Source organism: Chlorella variabilis (assembly GCF_000147415.1).
Source record: "Chlorella variabilis unplaced genomic scaffold CHLNCscaffold_3, whole genome shotgun sequence".
Taxonomy (NCBI): domain Eukaryota; kingdom Viridiplantae; phylum Chlorophyta; class Trebouxiophyceae; order Chlorellales; family Chlorellaceae; genus Chlorella; species Chlorella variabilis.
Genome location: NW_005435085.1, coordinates 1029913 through 1045713, shown reverse-complemented (window position 1 = coordinate 1045713; position 15801 = coordinate 1029913). Strand labels below are relative to the sequence as shown.

The 15801-nt window shown below is 62.2% G+C and overlaps 6 protein-coding genes across 6 annotated transcripts in view; 5 read left to right on the top strand and 1 right to left on the bottom strand.

The window, feature by feature from the left end:
• CHLNCDRAFT_140599 (hypothetical protein) overlaps positions 1-1992 on the top strand; it is a gene marked incomplete at both ends in the record, with an annotated part of 2206 nt that extends 214 nt beyond the window's left edge. The window contains 9 exons of the mRNA XM_005850845.1: positions 35-333; positions 487-551; positions 699-758; positions 883-952; positions 1104-1173; positions 1319-1458; positions 1541-1608; positions 1739-1825; positions 1975-1992. Coding sequence (XP_005850907.1) covers positions 35-333; positions 487-551; positions 699-758; positions 883-952; positions 1104-1173; positions 1319-1458; positions 1541-1608; positions 1739-1825; positions 1975-1992 — 877 coding nt within the window. The remainder of the gene's footprint in view (positions 1-34; positions 334-486; positions 552-698; positions 759-882; positions 953-1103; positions 1174-1318; positions 1459-1540; positions 1609-1738; positions 1826-1974) is intronic.
• Positions 1993-2127: 135 nt separating this feature from the next.
• CHLNCDRAFT_140598 (hypothetical protein) lies at positions 2128-2403 on the top strand (the record flags this gene model as incomplete). The annotated part of the gene is made up of 2 exons (XM_005850844.1): positions 2128-2199; positions 2296-2403. The coding sequence occupies 2 exons, from the start codon at positions 2128-2130 to the stop codon at positions 2401-2403; spliced, it is 180 nt and encodes a 59-aa protein (XP_005850906.1).
• A 268-nt stretch (positions 2404-2671) lies between these two features.
• CHLNCDRAFT_140597 (hypothetical protein) lies at positions 2672-4096 on the top strand (the record flags this gene model as incomplete). Its single annotated transcript, XM_005850843.1, has 7 exons — positions 2672-2731; positions 2855-2927; positions 3065-3125; positions 3280-3380; positions 3465-3555; positions 3662-3749; positions 4001-4096. 7 exons carry the CDS (start codon positions 2672-2674, stop codon positions 4094-4096), a joined length of 570 nt encoding a protein of 189 aa, XP_005850905.1.
• Positions 4097-4746: 650 nt separating this feature from the next.
• Positions 4747-8085, top strand: CHLNCDRAFT_140596 (hypothetical protein; the record flags this gene model as incomplete). The annotated part of the gene is made up of 13 exons (XM_005850842.1): positions 4747-4767; positions 4903-5070; positions 5191-5272; positions 5410-5624; positions 5742-5796; positions 5905-5951; positions 6138-6362; positions 6516-6618; positions 6724-6936; positions 7114-7199; positions 7389-7607; positions 7754-7829; positions 7919-8085. The coding sequence occupies 13 exons, from the start codon at positions 4747-4749 to the stop codon at positions 8083-8085; spliced, it is 1677 nt and encodes a 558-aa protein (XP_005850904.1).
• A 4148-nt stretch (positions 8086-12233) lies between these two features.
• CHLNCDRAFT_17265 (hypothetical protein) lies at positions 12234-13142 on the bottom strand (the record flags this gene model as incomplete). The annotated part of the gene is made up of 1 exon (XM_005850562.1): positions 12234-13142. A coding segment is annotated over one exon (909 nt), but the record flags the coding sequence as incomplete, so codon positions are not given.
• A 380-nt stretch (positions 13143-13522) lies between these two features.
• CHLNCDRAFT_29817 (hypothetical protein) lies at positions 13523-15669 on the top strand. The gene is made up of 5 exons (XM_005850841.1): positions 13523-13732; positions 14040-14288; positions 14464-14600; positions 14875-14953; positions 15137-15669. The coding sequence occupies exons 1-5, from the start codon at positions 13609-13611 to the stop codon at positions 15223-15225; spliced, it is 678 nt and encodes a 225-aa protein (XP_005850903.1). The 5' UTR covers positions 13523-13608; the 3' UTR covers positions 15226-15669.
• Positions 15670-15801: the final 132 nt, after the last annotated feature.

Sequence of the window (15801 nt, the reverse complement as noted above, 5' to 3'; positions counted from 1 at the left end):
CGTACAATCCTTGCTTGTCCCATCCCTCCTGCAGCCCCGAGTTTGGCAACACCGCAGGGCCCTTTCTACGCTTCCAGGGCGGCACGGGGGCCGGTGACTCGTCGTGGACGGGTTCGGTGCTCTTTCTCACGCGAGGGGGCGCCAACGGCGACCAGGCTGGCGCGCCTCAGCCAACACTCACCCTGACGGATGGCAGTGCCGCAGGCGGCAGCGGGTCGCATCAGCTGGAGCCCACGCAGCTGGCGAGTGTCCTGGGATGGGCGTTCTGGCGGTTTGAGATCGAGCTGCAGCTGGCGCCTTGGCAGCGGCCTGTCGAGTACAATGTCAGCGCAGGTTGGGCGTCTGCTTCCGGTGCCATTGGCAGCGTCTGGCCTAGCCTGCCTGCAGTTGTAACCGCCCTGTGGCGTGTGTCTATGTCTGCCTGCTCGAGAGTTCTGCACCGGTGGCCGGCGTTTCATTGGCTGTTGCTTTGCTGCGGCTGTGCAGGCACGACCATCACCAAGACGTACTCGTTCTGGTTGCCCGCCGTGGGCCAGCCCATGCACTGGGGGGTGCGTGTGTTGGGGGCCAGGGGAGCAGGGGGCGCGTGTATGCTTGTGTTGTTTTGGTGGGCAAGAACTGTGCATGCTTCAACGGAGGCTGAGGGTTGTGTCGTCTGCTCACTTCGTCGGCTTTGGGGTTTGCTTCCTGTTCTGCAGTATACCTCGTGCAACGGCTTCTCCGGCAGCATCCCTGCAACCGCTCCAGAGCGCCAAGATGTGAGCGTCCCTGCCAGCAGCACTCGTGCCGGCTACCGCCAGACGTTCGTGCTGCCCATCGTATGCTGGTGTTGCACTTGGCGCTGCCTTTATCTATGCTTGCATGCCGCACTCCCTACCGCAGGTGACGTACCTGTGGAAGGACATGCTGAAGCTGCACAGCGCCTTCCCGCTGCACTGCGTGGTGGGCGGAGGTGCGTGTGGCACGTGGTGGTGCGGCAGCGGTAGTACCTTCGCCGGCAGCAGCTAGGCTAGCCTTGGCTGCATGGGTGCCAGTGCACTGCTGCGATGCTGGCTGCTGGCGGCCGCTCATCCCTGGCCCTGCCTGGTCATGGACACGCGCAGGTGACCAGCTGTACAACGATCCGGTGTTCAAGCAGCCCTCGCTCCAGGCCTGGGGCGAGAACCCGGATCAGTGAGTGTGGCGGCGGCGGCCTGACATCGCCTGGGGTTTGCTGCGCAGTCGCGCAGCCTTGTATCCTGCTTGCGCGCGAAACCTGCCTGCGGAACTTGGCTCAACCTGTGCCTGAGTTACCCCCGCCGCGTGCCTGCCACTGCAGCGAGTTCAAGGCGGCGGCTGACTGGACAGAGGAGATGGAGGCGGAGGCCACTTCCTTCTACATTTCCAACTACATCTCCGCCTTTTGCATGAGGGATGTGTGCGACGCGTACGCCCAGATCCCGCAAGTCATGATGTGGGGTGAGTGGGCGGGAAATAAACAACAGCATAGCCGTCTCGTTGTGGTTGGACGGGGTCTAAACTTGCTTTGCTTGGATTGCAGATGACCACGATATCTGGGATGGCTACGGCTCATATGACGCCGACATACAGGATTGCAAGGTCTTCAAGGTGCGTATCAGCGCTGCCCGATGGCGCCCGCCGCCTGCGGCCGCTGCCGGCTCGTGTTTGACTTCCTGTTCCCAACCAGGCTGCGCTACACCCTGTGGACCAGCACATGCACGCAAGCTGTTGTGTGCAGGGCCTGTTTGCCGTGGCGCGCAAGTTCTACCTGCTGTTCCAGCAGCACACCACCGACGACTTCAACAAACAGAAGCAGGAGTACCTGGTGAGTGGGTGGGGCCCGCGGGGGTTGTGTTGGGGGAATGCAATTGGCATGCAGGGCGTGCCGGCCCTTGAAGCACAGCCAGCGCCATGTGTTGCGCCGGCTGCAACACTATTCCTGCCTGGCCCTCTGCCCGTCCCTGTGCCCCGCAGACCAACGACGGCTCGTGAGTTTCTGGGAGGGGGACGCCCCGCGCTGCTCTTTTGCTTGTGCTGCTGCACCACCCAAGATGTGTTATTCCTTGCCTTCTGACCCGCCTCCCCGCTCCACCTGTTCTCTACAGGGAATTCCACTATGTGAAGTTCATGGGCCCACAGGTGGTGATCATTGGCATGGACATGCGCAGCCAGCGCAAGAAGGACCGAATCATGCCGCCGGTGAGCGATCCTGACCCAACTTGCCGATGCAACCACTACAGCTCATCTCCCTGGCGTCGAACTGCTGCCCCGCTGTGCATGCTGTGCTGCCTGCAGGCCACCTACGATTTGCTCAAGCGCACTGTGGACAGCCTCCCCGCGGGCCCGCAGCACCTGGTGGTGCTGTCCGGCATCCCCCTCATCTTCCCCAAGGCAAGCCTCTAGGGCCGCCGTCTGGCTGCCTGCCCCATGCACCACCATGCCTCACCTGCTGCGGCCCCGCTTTGCATGCAGATCCCCGCTGCGGAGTCCATCCTGGGGTGCATCAGCAGCATGAGCAAGAGCTGGAAATCATTCCGCAGCATGGCGCGCACCACAGGCAAGGCCAGCCCATTTTCTGCCGCAATCCTCTGCTAGGCATGCCACCGTGTGGCCGCCTGCTGATGAATGGATGGCACATGCTTGAATTGTACTCGTCCCGTCTGCAGGCCTGATGGACAATTTCGACCAGCCTGAAATTCTGGACGATCTGGTGGACGGCTGGGTGGCGGATGTACACTCAGGCAAGCATGGGGCAGCCTGGCTGGACAGGTTCATGTCTCCAGTTGGCTTCTGGGAATGCTGGCTAGACGCCCGCATCATACTTTTGTGTCATGCCTGCCCTCCCATTGCAGAGGAGCGGCTGCAGTTCATCCACCTGCTGCAGCATTTTGCCTCCAGCAAGCACCTGCGCGTCAGCATCCTGTCGGGTGCGCATCGCCCAGCACGATTGATCTGCCGCAGCACACAAATCGTCATTTCTGCTTGCTGCAATGCCATGCCGGCGGCACATGGTTTGCACCAACTGGTTGCTGTGCCCTGCCTGTTGCTGTGACACCCTGAGCAGGCGATGCGCATGTTGGCGGCGTGGGGCGCCTGTACAGCCGGCCCAAGTACAAGAACATTGGGTGCGCAGGCCGTGCCACGTTGCTGTTTCTCTTGGTGCTCTTGAACCACACATGCCGCACTGTTGCTTGACAATTCGGAGAAGCCTGACCGGGTAGCACACCTAGCTTTAACTGTACCCCCATGAGCTGGGTTGTGGGGCTCCTCCTCCTGCAGGGACGACCCTATGTTCATGCCCCAGATTGTGTCCAGCGCCATTGTCAACGCGCCGCCACCTGGCGGCATCGTCAAGATGCTCATGAAGACCAACTGGGCATGTGAGCCTGGGGTGTGTGGTGTGAGCTGGGAGTGTGGTTGAGCTGGGAGCGCTTACTGGCCCCCGCCACGCCCCTTGCCTGCAGCCAATGTCGATGGCAAAACGCGCCAAAAGATGGTTAGGGCCTTCTACCCGCATCACCCCCGCACCGACAAGCTCATCGCTGCTCGCAACTGGTGTGCACATGTTGCTTCAGGGAGCATGCATGCATGTGGCTTGTTGTTGTCCGAGCGTGGGATTGCCATACCCTCACCCGCATGCTGGGCCTGCGCGCTTGTGCAGGTGCGACGTGAGCCTGGTGGCGCCTCCCTTTGCGCCTCCCATGGTTCCCGAGGATCCAAACTTTGGCGGCCTGCGCTTTGTGCTGCGTGTGGAGAATACCAGGAAGAGGCAAGCATGGAGGGGCACAGGCAGTTTGGTTGGAGGCAATGGGCAGGTCGCAAAACAGTGGCAGCATCTATTAGAGCCTGTCGGGGAATGCAGGCCTCATCTGGTGCGCATACAAACCGCCTGCCCATCCACCCTCCCTTCCCTCCGGCCCGGCATTTCTTTTGCTGCAGGGTGGGCCACGCGGAGGAGACGTATGTCGTCGTCGCGCCTCGTCACCCCTCTGCTGCCAAGGTGGCAGTGGCCTCTGGATTTGGCACTGCTGTGGACTCCCGCACCATGCTCAACCTTCCCTCGCAGCGCCGCGAGGGCGAGACTGAGGACGCATAGGCAATGTGACAGGGAGCGGCAGTTTTTCGGCTTAACTTATTTGAAACCCAACATCCATCGTCCATCACGGTGCTCCTTTGGCCAAGCGGAGCGGACTTCTTCACCCAGTTTTTGGTAGTTTCTTGCAGTTTATTCCTGGAAGTGATGGTTCTCAATGTGCGTTTTGTTGAAATTGATCGTGACATGCTTCTTTCTTGATTGCGATGGTGTAAGGTATCGTGTGCGAGCTCGCTGGGGCACTGGATGCCCTCCCGCCTGCGCACCCAGCCGTATTGGGACTCGTCTGAAAGAAACAAGCCCACACAACGCCATCTGTTCAGCCTACTGAGAGTGGCTCTGCTGCCCCTACCTCCTAGCGCCCAAGCGCAGCGCGCCGTCGGCAGCGCGGATGTACTGCACCAGCGGCGGGTGCAGTACCTCTGACAGCGCCAATCGCGCTCTCTTCCCTCCACGAGAGCCTGTGCACTCTCAGCACTTGCTGGCGGTGAGTGCTGATGCTGGCGCTCGCCGCACGATCGGTTCGCCAAGGCAAGCCTCCAACCACTCAACCCAGCCTCTTTGGACTCAAGTGGACCAGGGCACTAGTAGCACGCCCCCGCGGCGGTGGCATTGGCACCTCAAGCATTTCCGACTCCCAGCGGAAACGAGCCATGGTGTGCACCAGCCGCCTAGTGAGCCCCAGGCTGTGATCCAAGGCGTTTGCACCAGGCGCCCGCAAGCTCTGCTGCTGGGACGCTTACTGGACAACCCGCCACCGCCTAGTCACCCGCCGCCACGGCCCGTCTGTGTCTGCTGCCTTTGTGCAGAGCGCGGTCGCAGCTCCTGCCCCCGCCGCTGCTCCCCCGCCTGCCGAGCTGGAGGAGGTGGATGTGGCAATGCAGCAGCTGGCCGCCAAGAAGGCGGCGTGGGCGGCGGCGCCCCTCGAGGAGCGCATTTCCGTGCTGCAGGAGATTCGGGCGAGGCTGCTGGATCAGGTCGGGCAGAGTGGACGATGCATTTCAGGCAGCCTGTTGCAGCACAACGATAGACTCCCACCAAATCAAGTTTGGTATCGCTCTCTGACTCCCGCCTGGTGTCCACCTTCCCGCCTGCAGCTGCTGCCGTGGAGCCGCGCCACCGCGGGCATCCGCTGCTCCACGCGGGACGGCCAGGTGGCCAGCGACGTGATGCTGACGGGTGCGTGGCAACTGGGGGGTCCTGCGCCTGAACACCCTTGGCCCGCTGACGTGCTGAGTCGTGTGGCCTCGCAAAGGCCTGCGCATTCCCCACTCACCTCAGCTGCTAATGCGCCTGCTCCGTCGTGCCCCCTGCAGTCTTGTGCGTGGCGGGGCAGCTGGATGGCTACATCCGCTCCCTGGAGCACCTCAAAAAGTACGGCTGCATGCCGCGCCCGCCCTCCACCACCAGGGACGGCCAGTCCATTGTGGATGCCTTCCCCCAGGGCTTCAAGGAGAGCAAGCTCAGCCTGCTGGGGCTGGGCGGCGCCACTGTCAAGCTCTACCTGCAGCCTGGCAAGCCAGAGACGCAGGTGGGGTGCTTGCTGCTGGGCGGGCATGGCATTTTTGGGTTGGGCTCGCGGTGGATACTGTTGTTGTGCTGTTGGCACCTGCTCATGTCCAGTGTGCATATGTGTGCTTGTGTGCAGGGCCACTTCTACCGCGAACCCCACAGCGGCAAGCTGGCCGTTGTGCTGGGCGCAGGTGCGGCAGTGCGCTCCGCCGTTGCTTGCATTTCATCCCGGGGTGCATACCCTGCGCTTCGCATGGGTGCACCTGATCAAGTGACCTAGCCGCTGCTTGCCCGCTCAGGCAACCAGCACCACCTGGCGCTGTCTGATGCGCTTCACATGGCCATCGTGGAGGGGTGTGTGGTGCATTTGAAGTACCATCCCATCATGAAGGCAAGGCGTGCCACATCTGCCTGCCTGCACACCCGCTGGCTGCAGTTGGCAGCCGGCCCACGCCCACAGTACCTCTCTTCCTGTGCCCAAACCTGCCGGAGCGCATTGCCTGTTTACTTCATACCTGCCCCTCTCTTGCAGCCGGCCGCCCCGTTCATCGACTATGTGCTTGAGCCGCTGGCCCGCCGCGGCTACTTTGCCAGCTCCACCAACCCGTCGCTGGAGGTGACCCAGCGCATGCTGTACAGCCCGCTCACCGACTGCGTGCACATGACGGGCGGCACCGCGACTCATGATGCCATTGTCTGGGGGAGCGACCCGGCGGAGCAAGCCCGCCGCCGCGCCGACAACGACCCGCTGCTCAAGGTGCTGTACCCTTCTGCAGCACCTCGACCCTGGGAGCCATGTAGGCGAGGTTGTGCTTCACTCGGTTGGCGCTCCCCACCCCCCATACCCCACACCCAGTAGCACATGACACATGCTCAACACACGCATGTTCTCTCTCCTGTCGCCCTGCAGGTCCCCATCAGCAGCGAGCTTGGCTGCGTCACGCCCTGGCTGGTGGTGCCGGGGGAGTGGAGTGAGAAGGAGCTCACTCACCAGTCGCGAGCCCTGGCAGAAGGTATTGCCCCTGCCTGCTGGCTGGCTGATGCTGGCGGCAGCTGCTGAACCAGCGCACCGTGGATTTGCGAGATGCCCCCCTCCCCGCTCCGCCGTTGCCCCACAGCCCTGGCCAGCAACTGCTCCTGCAACTGCCTGGCCCCCAAGGTCATCCTGATGGCGGAGGGCTGGGCCCAGGCAGACCAGTTTGTGGCGGCCGTGAAGGCGGAGCTTGGGCAGCTGCCGCTGCCGGCGCCCTACTACCCAGGCATCCGCCAGCGCTACCAGGCCTTCAAGGATGCCTACCCGCAGGCAAGCAGCCTGGAAAAGTGGGCGACACGTGGCAGGGAGGGGCTTAGGGCAGGAACAGAGCAGATTAGACTTCAGGCGTGGCCCTGCGAGGGTCGCTTGTACCGCTTCTCGGTCCACATTGTGAAAACCTGTCCCTGCTCATCCCCTGCCCATGTCCCCGCCCTCCATTACATGCAGGCCATCCACGCCCCGCCGGCGGACCCAGGCGCTGCCTGCGGCGAGCCGCTGCCCTACCTGGTCAACGAGCTGCCCGCCTACCCGGCAGATGCAAAGAGCGAGTACGCCTTCAGGGTGGAACCCTTCGCACCAACATTAACCTTTGTTAAGGTCCGGGTGCCGCTGCTGTGCACGCTGGGCAGGCCACACTGCCAGACCGCACCAGTTGCCCACGCAGCCTGCCCGCGCTGCCTGCCCCGTCGCTCCCATGCGCTCCCTTCTGTCCCATACTGGCCCCGCCACGCGCATGCCTGCTTTGTGCAGATGGCAGTGGACGGTGAGGGCAGCCTGGTTGAGGCCTTCCTGGAACAGGCGGTGCGGGCGGCCAACGAGGACCTGTGGGGCAGCCTGTCCTGCTCCCTGCTGGTTGACCCGACCACCGAGGCGGCCCACGGCGCCGCGGTGCAGCGCGCGCTGGACGGCCTGCGCTATGGCAGCGTGTCGGTCAACGCCTGGAGCGCCATGGGCTTCCTCCCTGCCGCGGTGAGTCAGGACAGCAGCTGGTGGGCGGGCTGGCAGCCGCCTTTTCCTAGGCGTGCCTTAGCGCTCGTCCAGACCCAGCAAGACACACACCCGCTGCCTGCTCCACACCCCATTGAGCTGGCACACACACCTGCCGCATGCCGCAGAGCCACTGGGGCGCGTTTGGCGGTGAGCAGACCATTGCCGACATCGGCTCCGGGCTGGGTGCCATCCACAACTGCTGTAAGTGGGGTGCTTGCAGGCTGCAAGCCCCCTGTTTCGGCACCCCAGCACGGAACAACCTGCCGCACACCCTGTGTGTGTGTGTGCAGACATGTTCGACCACACCCAGAAAGCCGTGGTGCGCACCCCTTTCCTCTCCGCCGCCCACCCGCTACCAGCCCAGTACGCGCCGCTCCCGCTGGGCGTCGCCAAGGTGATCGCAGGGCTGACCCACAGCGGTGTGTGGGGCGCACTGAAGATGGTGTTTGCCCGCTGAGCGAGCAGGCAGGCGAATGTCCCACCCCGGGCGCTGACGCAAAAGGAGACTGGACGGACGCGCTTTGGTGTTTGATTCTACACATTTTGTAAAGTCAAGCAAGCGCACAACTGTGCATACGGGGTTGAGTGGGTACAAGAGAGGGTAGCGAGGGAGGGCCCTGGTGGTACAGCCACACGGGGGAGGTTGACCAGGGCGAGGAAAACCAGAGAGGTTGCTTCCGTCGTGTCATGACAGCAGAGCAAATGTGTATCAGATTGAAGCGTGAAAAAGGTGGTGCTGCGGTGGCCGTTCACACCAGCCGTGGGCCTCAGGCCCAGAGGAGGTGGGGGGGCACAACCAAGCAGCCAATGGCCACAGCTGTGGCAACCGAGGGCCACAACAATGGTGCGCTCAGACGCGCCAGATGCGGGTGTCCTTGTCGTTGGGGCCGCCGGGGACCTGCAGAGTGCAGGGCAGGGGGTGCACATCATGCTCTGTGGAGAATTCTCCAGCTGAATGGGCCGGGCAGTTGTGCAACAGCAAGTGCGACACCAAGGCAGGCAAGTGTAGAACAGACGTGAACTGTGTCCCCAGAGTAACTCACCGTGCGGTCGCGCAGGTTGGCAACCCAGCGGAAGAAGCTGTTGCTCACGTGTTCCTTGGCGCGGTAGGTGGTGTACGCGTTGGTCTTCAGCTCATCCTGGCGCATCTCTGACCGCCACCTGCGCAAGAGGCAGCCGAGAGCAGCGATAAGGGAAGTGGCCCTGGATACAAATGGCTGCTCGGGAGGAAGGTGAGCGCACGGGACCACTTACTCGACGTCAGGGCTCTCCTTCAGGTAGTGGTAGGTGGTGTAGATGGCCGCGGAGCAGGAGACGCCACTGCGGGCACAGCCGGGGGGCCAGGGAAGGGAGGTATTGGCGGCACGCATGCTGCACGGCGTGGGACTGTGACAGTGGCGGGGGCCGCGCCATGCACCCGGACACATGCAGCTGCTTACGTTGCAAAAAGAACCACGTAGGCTGCAGCAGCAGGGAGGGAGGCAGAAAGCAAAACCATCTGGTTGGCAAAGGGGCAGATGGGCGGCGGCACGGGATGGGCGGCGAGCGGGGGTAGCTGTGCCCACCCCAACCCCAACTTGCAGGCGCTTCCACGGGAATCGCTGGGCTCCTCCGTCAGGATGCTTACCTCCTGGGAAGTTCCAAACCCGGGCCGGGAGATACAGTGGCGGGATGGCGGGCATGGTTTGTTGCAGGGGGCTGGTTGAGGCTGGATCTGGTTAGCAAGGCTTGCGTTTCCGGTAGGGTGACTTGCCGAGCTCTCGGGTAGAGGGGGACGACGAAGTAGGGGGGTGACGAGAGGAGGGACGTGCAGTCAACCCTAAGTCTGGGAGCGAGAGGACGGGCAGGAAGGACAGAGCGCTGAAGTGTGGCGAGAGCCGGTTGCAAGTCCATTAGTAGGCCGCGTGACTCTGCGGGGAGACGTGTATCCCCGCAGGCACAGCAGCACAGAGCTGTGCAAGTTGCCACCGCGCTTGCAGCGGTTTTACTGTGCGATTTCTTGCTCTAGACCTTGCGTCTGATCCATGCAGCAAGCAAACCTGGCTGCCAGTGGGCAAACCAACACACCTCCCCGTAGGAGAGAGGCAACGCCAGTGGTTGGTTTGAAGGACACATCCAATGCTGGATTATCTGCCACTACTCTGAAGCAGCAACATGATGCTGGAGAGCACACTGCCCCACAACCCAGACTCACCTGGCTGGGCGGCGGAGTGCCGCCAGCCAACTCAGTTGGTTGCACAGAAGCACAGGGAACAAGCGGACATGAAACAGCAATGCGGGAGGGAGGAGCAAGCAAAAAGAGCGGTAGTACAGGTGCAGAGTGGGCAGGATGAAAAGCAGCATTGAACGGTGTCAGCTACCTACACAAAAATGCATGCCGTTGCCCACGCTGGTTGGTCAGCTGCCGGCATGAAGGGGCAGGCTAGTCGTCTATTTAACTGACAGCGGCACGCGAGGTGCACGCCTTCAGGGCGCACATCTCAGTATCGCAGCAAGCTCATTGGAAGCGGTGAATGCGCATGCCGCGGCAGAGGCAGGTCTCAGATGCGCCAGATGCGGGTGTCCTTGTCGTTGGGGCCGCCAGGGATCTGCACTTGCATGGCGGGCACAGGGAGGCGAGCAAACTGTTGGTCTGGGTCTTGGGCGCCGGCATGTGGGGGCAACGGTTGAGGAACGCATGCTGAGCGGCGCCACAGCTCCCCCCAACTCACCGAGCGGTCGCGCAGCATGGCGAGCTTGCGGAACAAGCTCGAGTCGTAGCTCTGCTTGGCGCGCTCCTTCAGATAGTAGTTCTGCTGGTCCTCATCCTTGCGCATCTCCTCCCGCCACCTGCGACCGGCCGCCGCGGCGGGGCAAACAGGTTGAGCTTGCATGCACGCAACAAACACATCGCGATCATATTTGAGCAAAGGTCGGCAGCAGGCGAGTGCCTGCTTGCAGCAGGCACATGGATGAATTGGAAACTGCTGGTCATGACCAAACAGCACCAGCGCAGCGACTCACGCAAAATCGGGGCTGTTCTTGATGTAATGGTAGCAGGTGTACAGGCAGGCACTGCAGGAGACGCCACTGCAGGCACAGGAAGGGAGGCCACGGGGACAGGGGTCTCAGCACTCGCACATGCTGCGCACATGGTGTAGGGCTAGCCTCAGTGGGGGGCTGCGCCATGCACACCCCGGCCATGCAGCTGCTTGCTGGGCCATGCACCACGGTCGCCGCTACTTGCGTTGCAAAAATAACCACGTAGGCTGCAGTACCAAGGGGAGGGAGGAAGGAGGGGACAAGTCAGATGACCGCCAGGGGGGGCGGGGCATCGGCGCCAGGGCGGGCGGGGGGCCCGCTGGCAACGCGGAGTGGGGCGGCTGACTGGGGCGGACTGGGCGCCCGTTTTGTTCGCACCCAACCCCGAGTCCCCCTTCCTTTTAGACCGACAGCGCACGATTTCATTGTGATTTGGGTGAGAAAAAAGGCAGTGTTGGCATGGTGGTGGAGCGCTTGCAATGATGCTGAACATTGCTCTCTGCACCCCCAATGGTTTCACAGGAGCGGTGCCATTCCTACCTCCTGGGAAGTTCCAAATCCGCGCAGGGAAGGCCGGGAGCCTGAGGGAAGGCATTCTTCCTGTAGGAGCGGCTTGCAGACCGAAGTAGGAGGTGCAAGGGAGGACGGGCGATGGGCGCACGCGAAAATTGAGCTTTGATTTCCCTTCGGCCGCCTGTAGTCAGCTGGGGTGCACGTCTCCCCTCCCTATGCCCCAATGCCTCTCGTGAGCTCCTGCTGTGCCTGCTGCGCTTGTGAGGGTTGGCCAGGAACAGGACATCCGTCGAGTCAAGCCCGTTCCGCGGCAATCAAGGGTGTTGAGAAGCTATGCGAGCACCAAATCCGATGCGGGATAGCCGGAGGGCAGAGTTCTCTGACTGGCCCTGCACTAGGCCTGGGTGTAACCCTGCCCCCTCATTTTCTCTATGCCGTAGTATGGGTCAAATAACCATGGTTAGCATACTTGGTTATTTCACCGTTAGACAAAACAGTAACCCACCCAGAACCCCGCTAACCCGTACTATGCCATATGTATGCATTAGAGCGGCGCGTTAGAGCGGCGCTGGCGGCATGAAATGCAGGCAGCATGTTCCAGTTTATGGTGCTAGATGCGTTTCCCATTGACAATTGCACCCTGGGAGCTCTGGAGCATGTATGAGGATTTTTTCTAGTCCCTCCAGGCTTAGAGTGACCCCGATTGGCGGGTGCGCTGTCCCCACGCCGCCGTTACTATACCGTCCCCGCCCGCGGTTACTGTGCCGTATGAACCCTCTCCCAAAGCGTAGTAACCACCCTCAAAATTCTTCTATGCCATAGTAACTGATTAGTATGCTAACGTAGCATACTAACCCGTATGGTTACACCCAGGCCTACCCTGCACTGCCGGCATGCAGCACTCTATGCAGCACTGGGTCGGGTGAGTATGCAGCAGCATGCGCTCTGGAGACTCCTACTCCATCACTTTTGGCCATCGAAAAAGGAAGGGATGCTTGAATTGACAGCCACATCGATTTGTACAACCTCTGACACCCACCCAAACTACAGGCCCAGCGCCAGCGCTGCCGCCACCAGCTCCTCTGGCGCCTTGTTGGTGCGGTAGGCGGGCCCCACCGCCAGCCCTCTCTGCCCCGCCAGCCGCTGTATTGTGCCCAGCACCGCCTCTGGCGGCGTGGTGGCAGGCTGCAGCAGGTTGCAGGCCACTTCGATGCCGCCCAAGTGGCGCAGCGCCATTGCCTGCACGGCTGCCAGGCCGCCGCCGCGCTCGCTCACGCTGCGGGCCACGGCCCTTGCTGCCACCATGTCTTCTGTCAGCAGCAGCACGTTGTAGTTCACTATCCATCTCCCAGCGCCCACACAGCACACGCCACTGCGCGCAGGCACCACTGCCGGCCCAAAACACGGCGCCAGCGGCAGCTGCAGTTCTGCATCAGCAGCCCCTGCAGCCTCGGCTGCTGGGGCTTGCAGGCCGCCATGCCAGCTAGAGCCCTGGAAGTAGCCTAGCTGCCGCCGCACTGCATCTAATGGCTGCCGCTGCTGGTGAGCCCAGCCATAGGTGTAAACTGGCACCGCCTGCGGCCCGCTGCCCAGCTCACTCGCAATCGCCACAGCCAGCGCTGCCGCGCCCGCCTCGTCCTGCTGCCGCTGCCGCAGCTCTCCAGCATCTGCTGCTGCTGCCGCAGCTGCCGCCGACCCTGCTTCAGACGTCGGCAGCGGGTGGCAGGAGATGTGGTCCACGCATCCCAGGCGGGGATGGGTGGCAGCGTGCTGCCGCAGGTCCAGCAGTGCCAGCGCTGCGCGTGCCAGGGTAGAGGCCGCCGCTGCCAGCGCCGGCACCGAGCGCCCCACCAGCGTGAAGTTGGTTCGGTTGTAGGGCTCGTCAGTAAACAGGTTGGCCAGGCAGGCGCCTGGCGCCTGGCGTGCCACGCTCTCCAGCTGCCGCAGTATGTCCCCGTCACGCGCCTCTGACACATAGACCGCCGTGCCTGCAGGGAAGAGCAGGGGGGCCTACGTGTGTGGGCGGTGCGAGCAGGCGGCGGGTGGCGGCAGCAGCAATTAAAGTTCAGCCACAAGGCAAGTGCCCATTGCGCATCATCCGATGCACCCTCTCTTCTCACCATAGAAGCTGCTGCTGCAGGCGGTGCCCGACATGCTGCGACCAGTGGTGCGGGTCACCACAGCCGCCCAGGTGGATGGGAGCATCATCTGTCGATCTGTGCAAGGCCTGCAAGACCTTGTGTAGGCCCCCTGTTGTCCATGGCAGCACACTAGTCACGCCAGCCTGTCCACAGTGCCGGTGCCGGGCACGGCATCTCCCAGACAATATACCGCCTGTTGCCGCTGCCCCCACCTTGTAACTCCCTCAATCCATTGCCCCCTGCTTCCCCCCAAACCTCCCTCCCTACTGCCGAGCCCTAATCTGTATGCGCACCCCTCGGTGAGGATGGGCTGCGGCGCCAGCACACCCGCGGTTGAGGTGGAGGCCAAGGCCAATGCCAGTGGGCTGCGCCCCAAGGTGCAAGACTTGGACCCTGACTCCTCTGAAGTGCTTGCGCAAGAGACCTTCTGTGAGTGGGGAGGGCTCCGTCGGGTGCTGCATGACGCAAGGAAGGTGGCCGTGCAGCTTGGATCCTCTCGACAACTCATGCCGCCGCCACACCTGCTGCCTCGCCGCCTGCCGCCACTCGTGGCTGGCCTCGAGGCGTGTTGTCCTGGTGCTCTATAGTCATGCCTGCTTTCTTGAGGCATGAACCACATACCAGGGGCATGAACCGAATCCCAACGCTTCTGCATTCGCGGGCCCCTGGGAGGCCGTGCTCTGCGGTGCTGCAGCCTCGCTCATTGCATGGGCATGCCCTGCCTGCCCCGCCGCAGTCACGCGCAGCGAAGTTGAGGCGCTTCGCGAGCTGTACGGCAAGCTGTCCAACGAGCTGCACAAGGACAACCTGATCCACAAGGACGAGTTCATGTGGGCGCTGTTCAAGGCCAACAAAGACAACCTGTTTGCGGAGCGCGTGTTTGAGCTGTTCGACATCAAGCAGAACAGCGTGATCGAGTTTGGCGAGTTTGTGCGCAGCCTGTCGGTGTTCCACCCCAAGGCGCCGTTGCCCGAGAAGGCCAAGTGTGAGTGGGGGGGGGTGGCTGGGCGGGGACCGGATGGGGCGGGGGTGCAGAGCCGGGCATGATAGCAGGGAGTTGTCGCTGCTGCATCTGCTGATCCTCGCGCTACGTGCTCCCTCCTGCTGCTGCTGCTGCCAGCTTGCCCCTCCTCCAACCCTGTTGCCCATCCCTGCGCCAGTTGCCTTCCGCATTTATGACATTGGCGGCAACGGGCGTATCGAGCGCGTGGAGCTCAAGCGCTTCCTGGTGGCGCTCATGGCCGACAACCCTGACGTGGACCTGGATGAACAGGCGCTGGACGAAATTGTGGACCAGGTGTGTATGAGGGCGCTGCCGGGGCAGGGTTTTTTGTTTGCCCCTTTTTTGTTGTTTTGGTGCGGTTGTGCTGCGGCCAGGACAGCTGAGGCTGAGATGGGATGTTGCGGAAAGCCTGCCTTGGCTGGGAGCCAGGGCTGTGATGCCCATACTTTGTTGCCTGCCTGCCTGTCCTGGCTGCTCGCTTCTTCATCCCATGCCAAGGCCCATCGTCTGCTCGCCCTCCTCGCCTCGCCTGCCTAACTGCCGCCGCTGCCCTGCTGTCCATCTGTAGACGTTCAACGAGATGGACCTGACCAAGGATGGGGTGATCAACCCCGAGGAGTGGATGGCGCTAGTGCATCGCAACCCAGGTGCCGGGGAAGGAGGCGCTGCAGTGCGCAGGGCATCTGTGCGTCGTTCGGCCCGGGATTTGTGCCGTCGGGCCAGCACTTGGCACAAGCAATCGGGACAGCCGTGCTGTGAGCATGGATTTAACCAGTCCTTGCCTGCTGCGCCTTGCCTATGCTGCTGCTCTCTGCCTGCCGCATCCGCAGATGTCATCTCCTTTATGACGCTCCCAGTCTTGACGGAGGTGTGCCAGCGGTACCCAACGCCCACCAGGCCTCGCACGCGGGAGCAGTAACGGCGCCACGCTTGCATGTAGCGGCCCAAGCCCTCATCTCTCTCAAACCTGCCTCCAGCTGTTGTGATTGCAGCCGCCTGGGAACCCTTGTGTGCTACCTTCTCTTACTTACGTGACTGCACTGCACGCACTCAACCGATTGGCGGCCAGCTTGCTCAGCTCTTTTGGTGATGCTTTTGCACCTCATCCGTTGTTTTCCCTGACACTTTCCTTGCCCTTCATGATGATCGCATTAGCCCTTCAGATGTGCTGCTGCACTGCTTGCTCTATCTGTTCCCGCTCTGGATCTGCCGCCGCGGCACTTGTATCACCGCGTCGACTGTGCTCATATCTCATCATTCCCATCAAGTGGATCTTTTGTAGTTATCAAATGCTGTACTGCACGCACCCAGGCTCCATCTCTGGCCGCCATAATGTGCAACACTTGCAATCACAAGCTTAGTTACACGGCCAAGCAGGCAGGCACTAAATGAATTAAAGGGGATGCAAAATTTGCAGCGCGCAATAAAAACTGGATGGGGCTCCATCGCTTACGTGGCGACAGAGTTATAGTGACAAAGATACCAGCCGCACGGC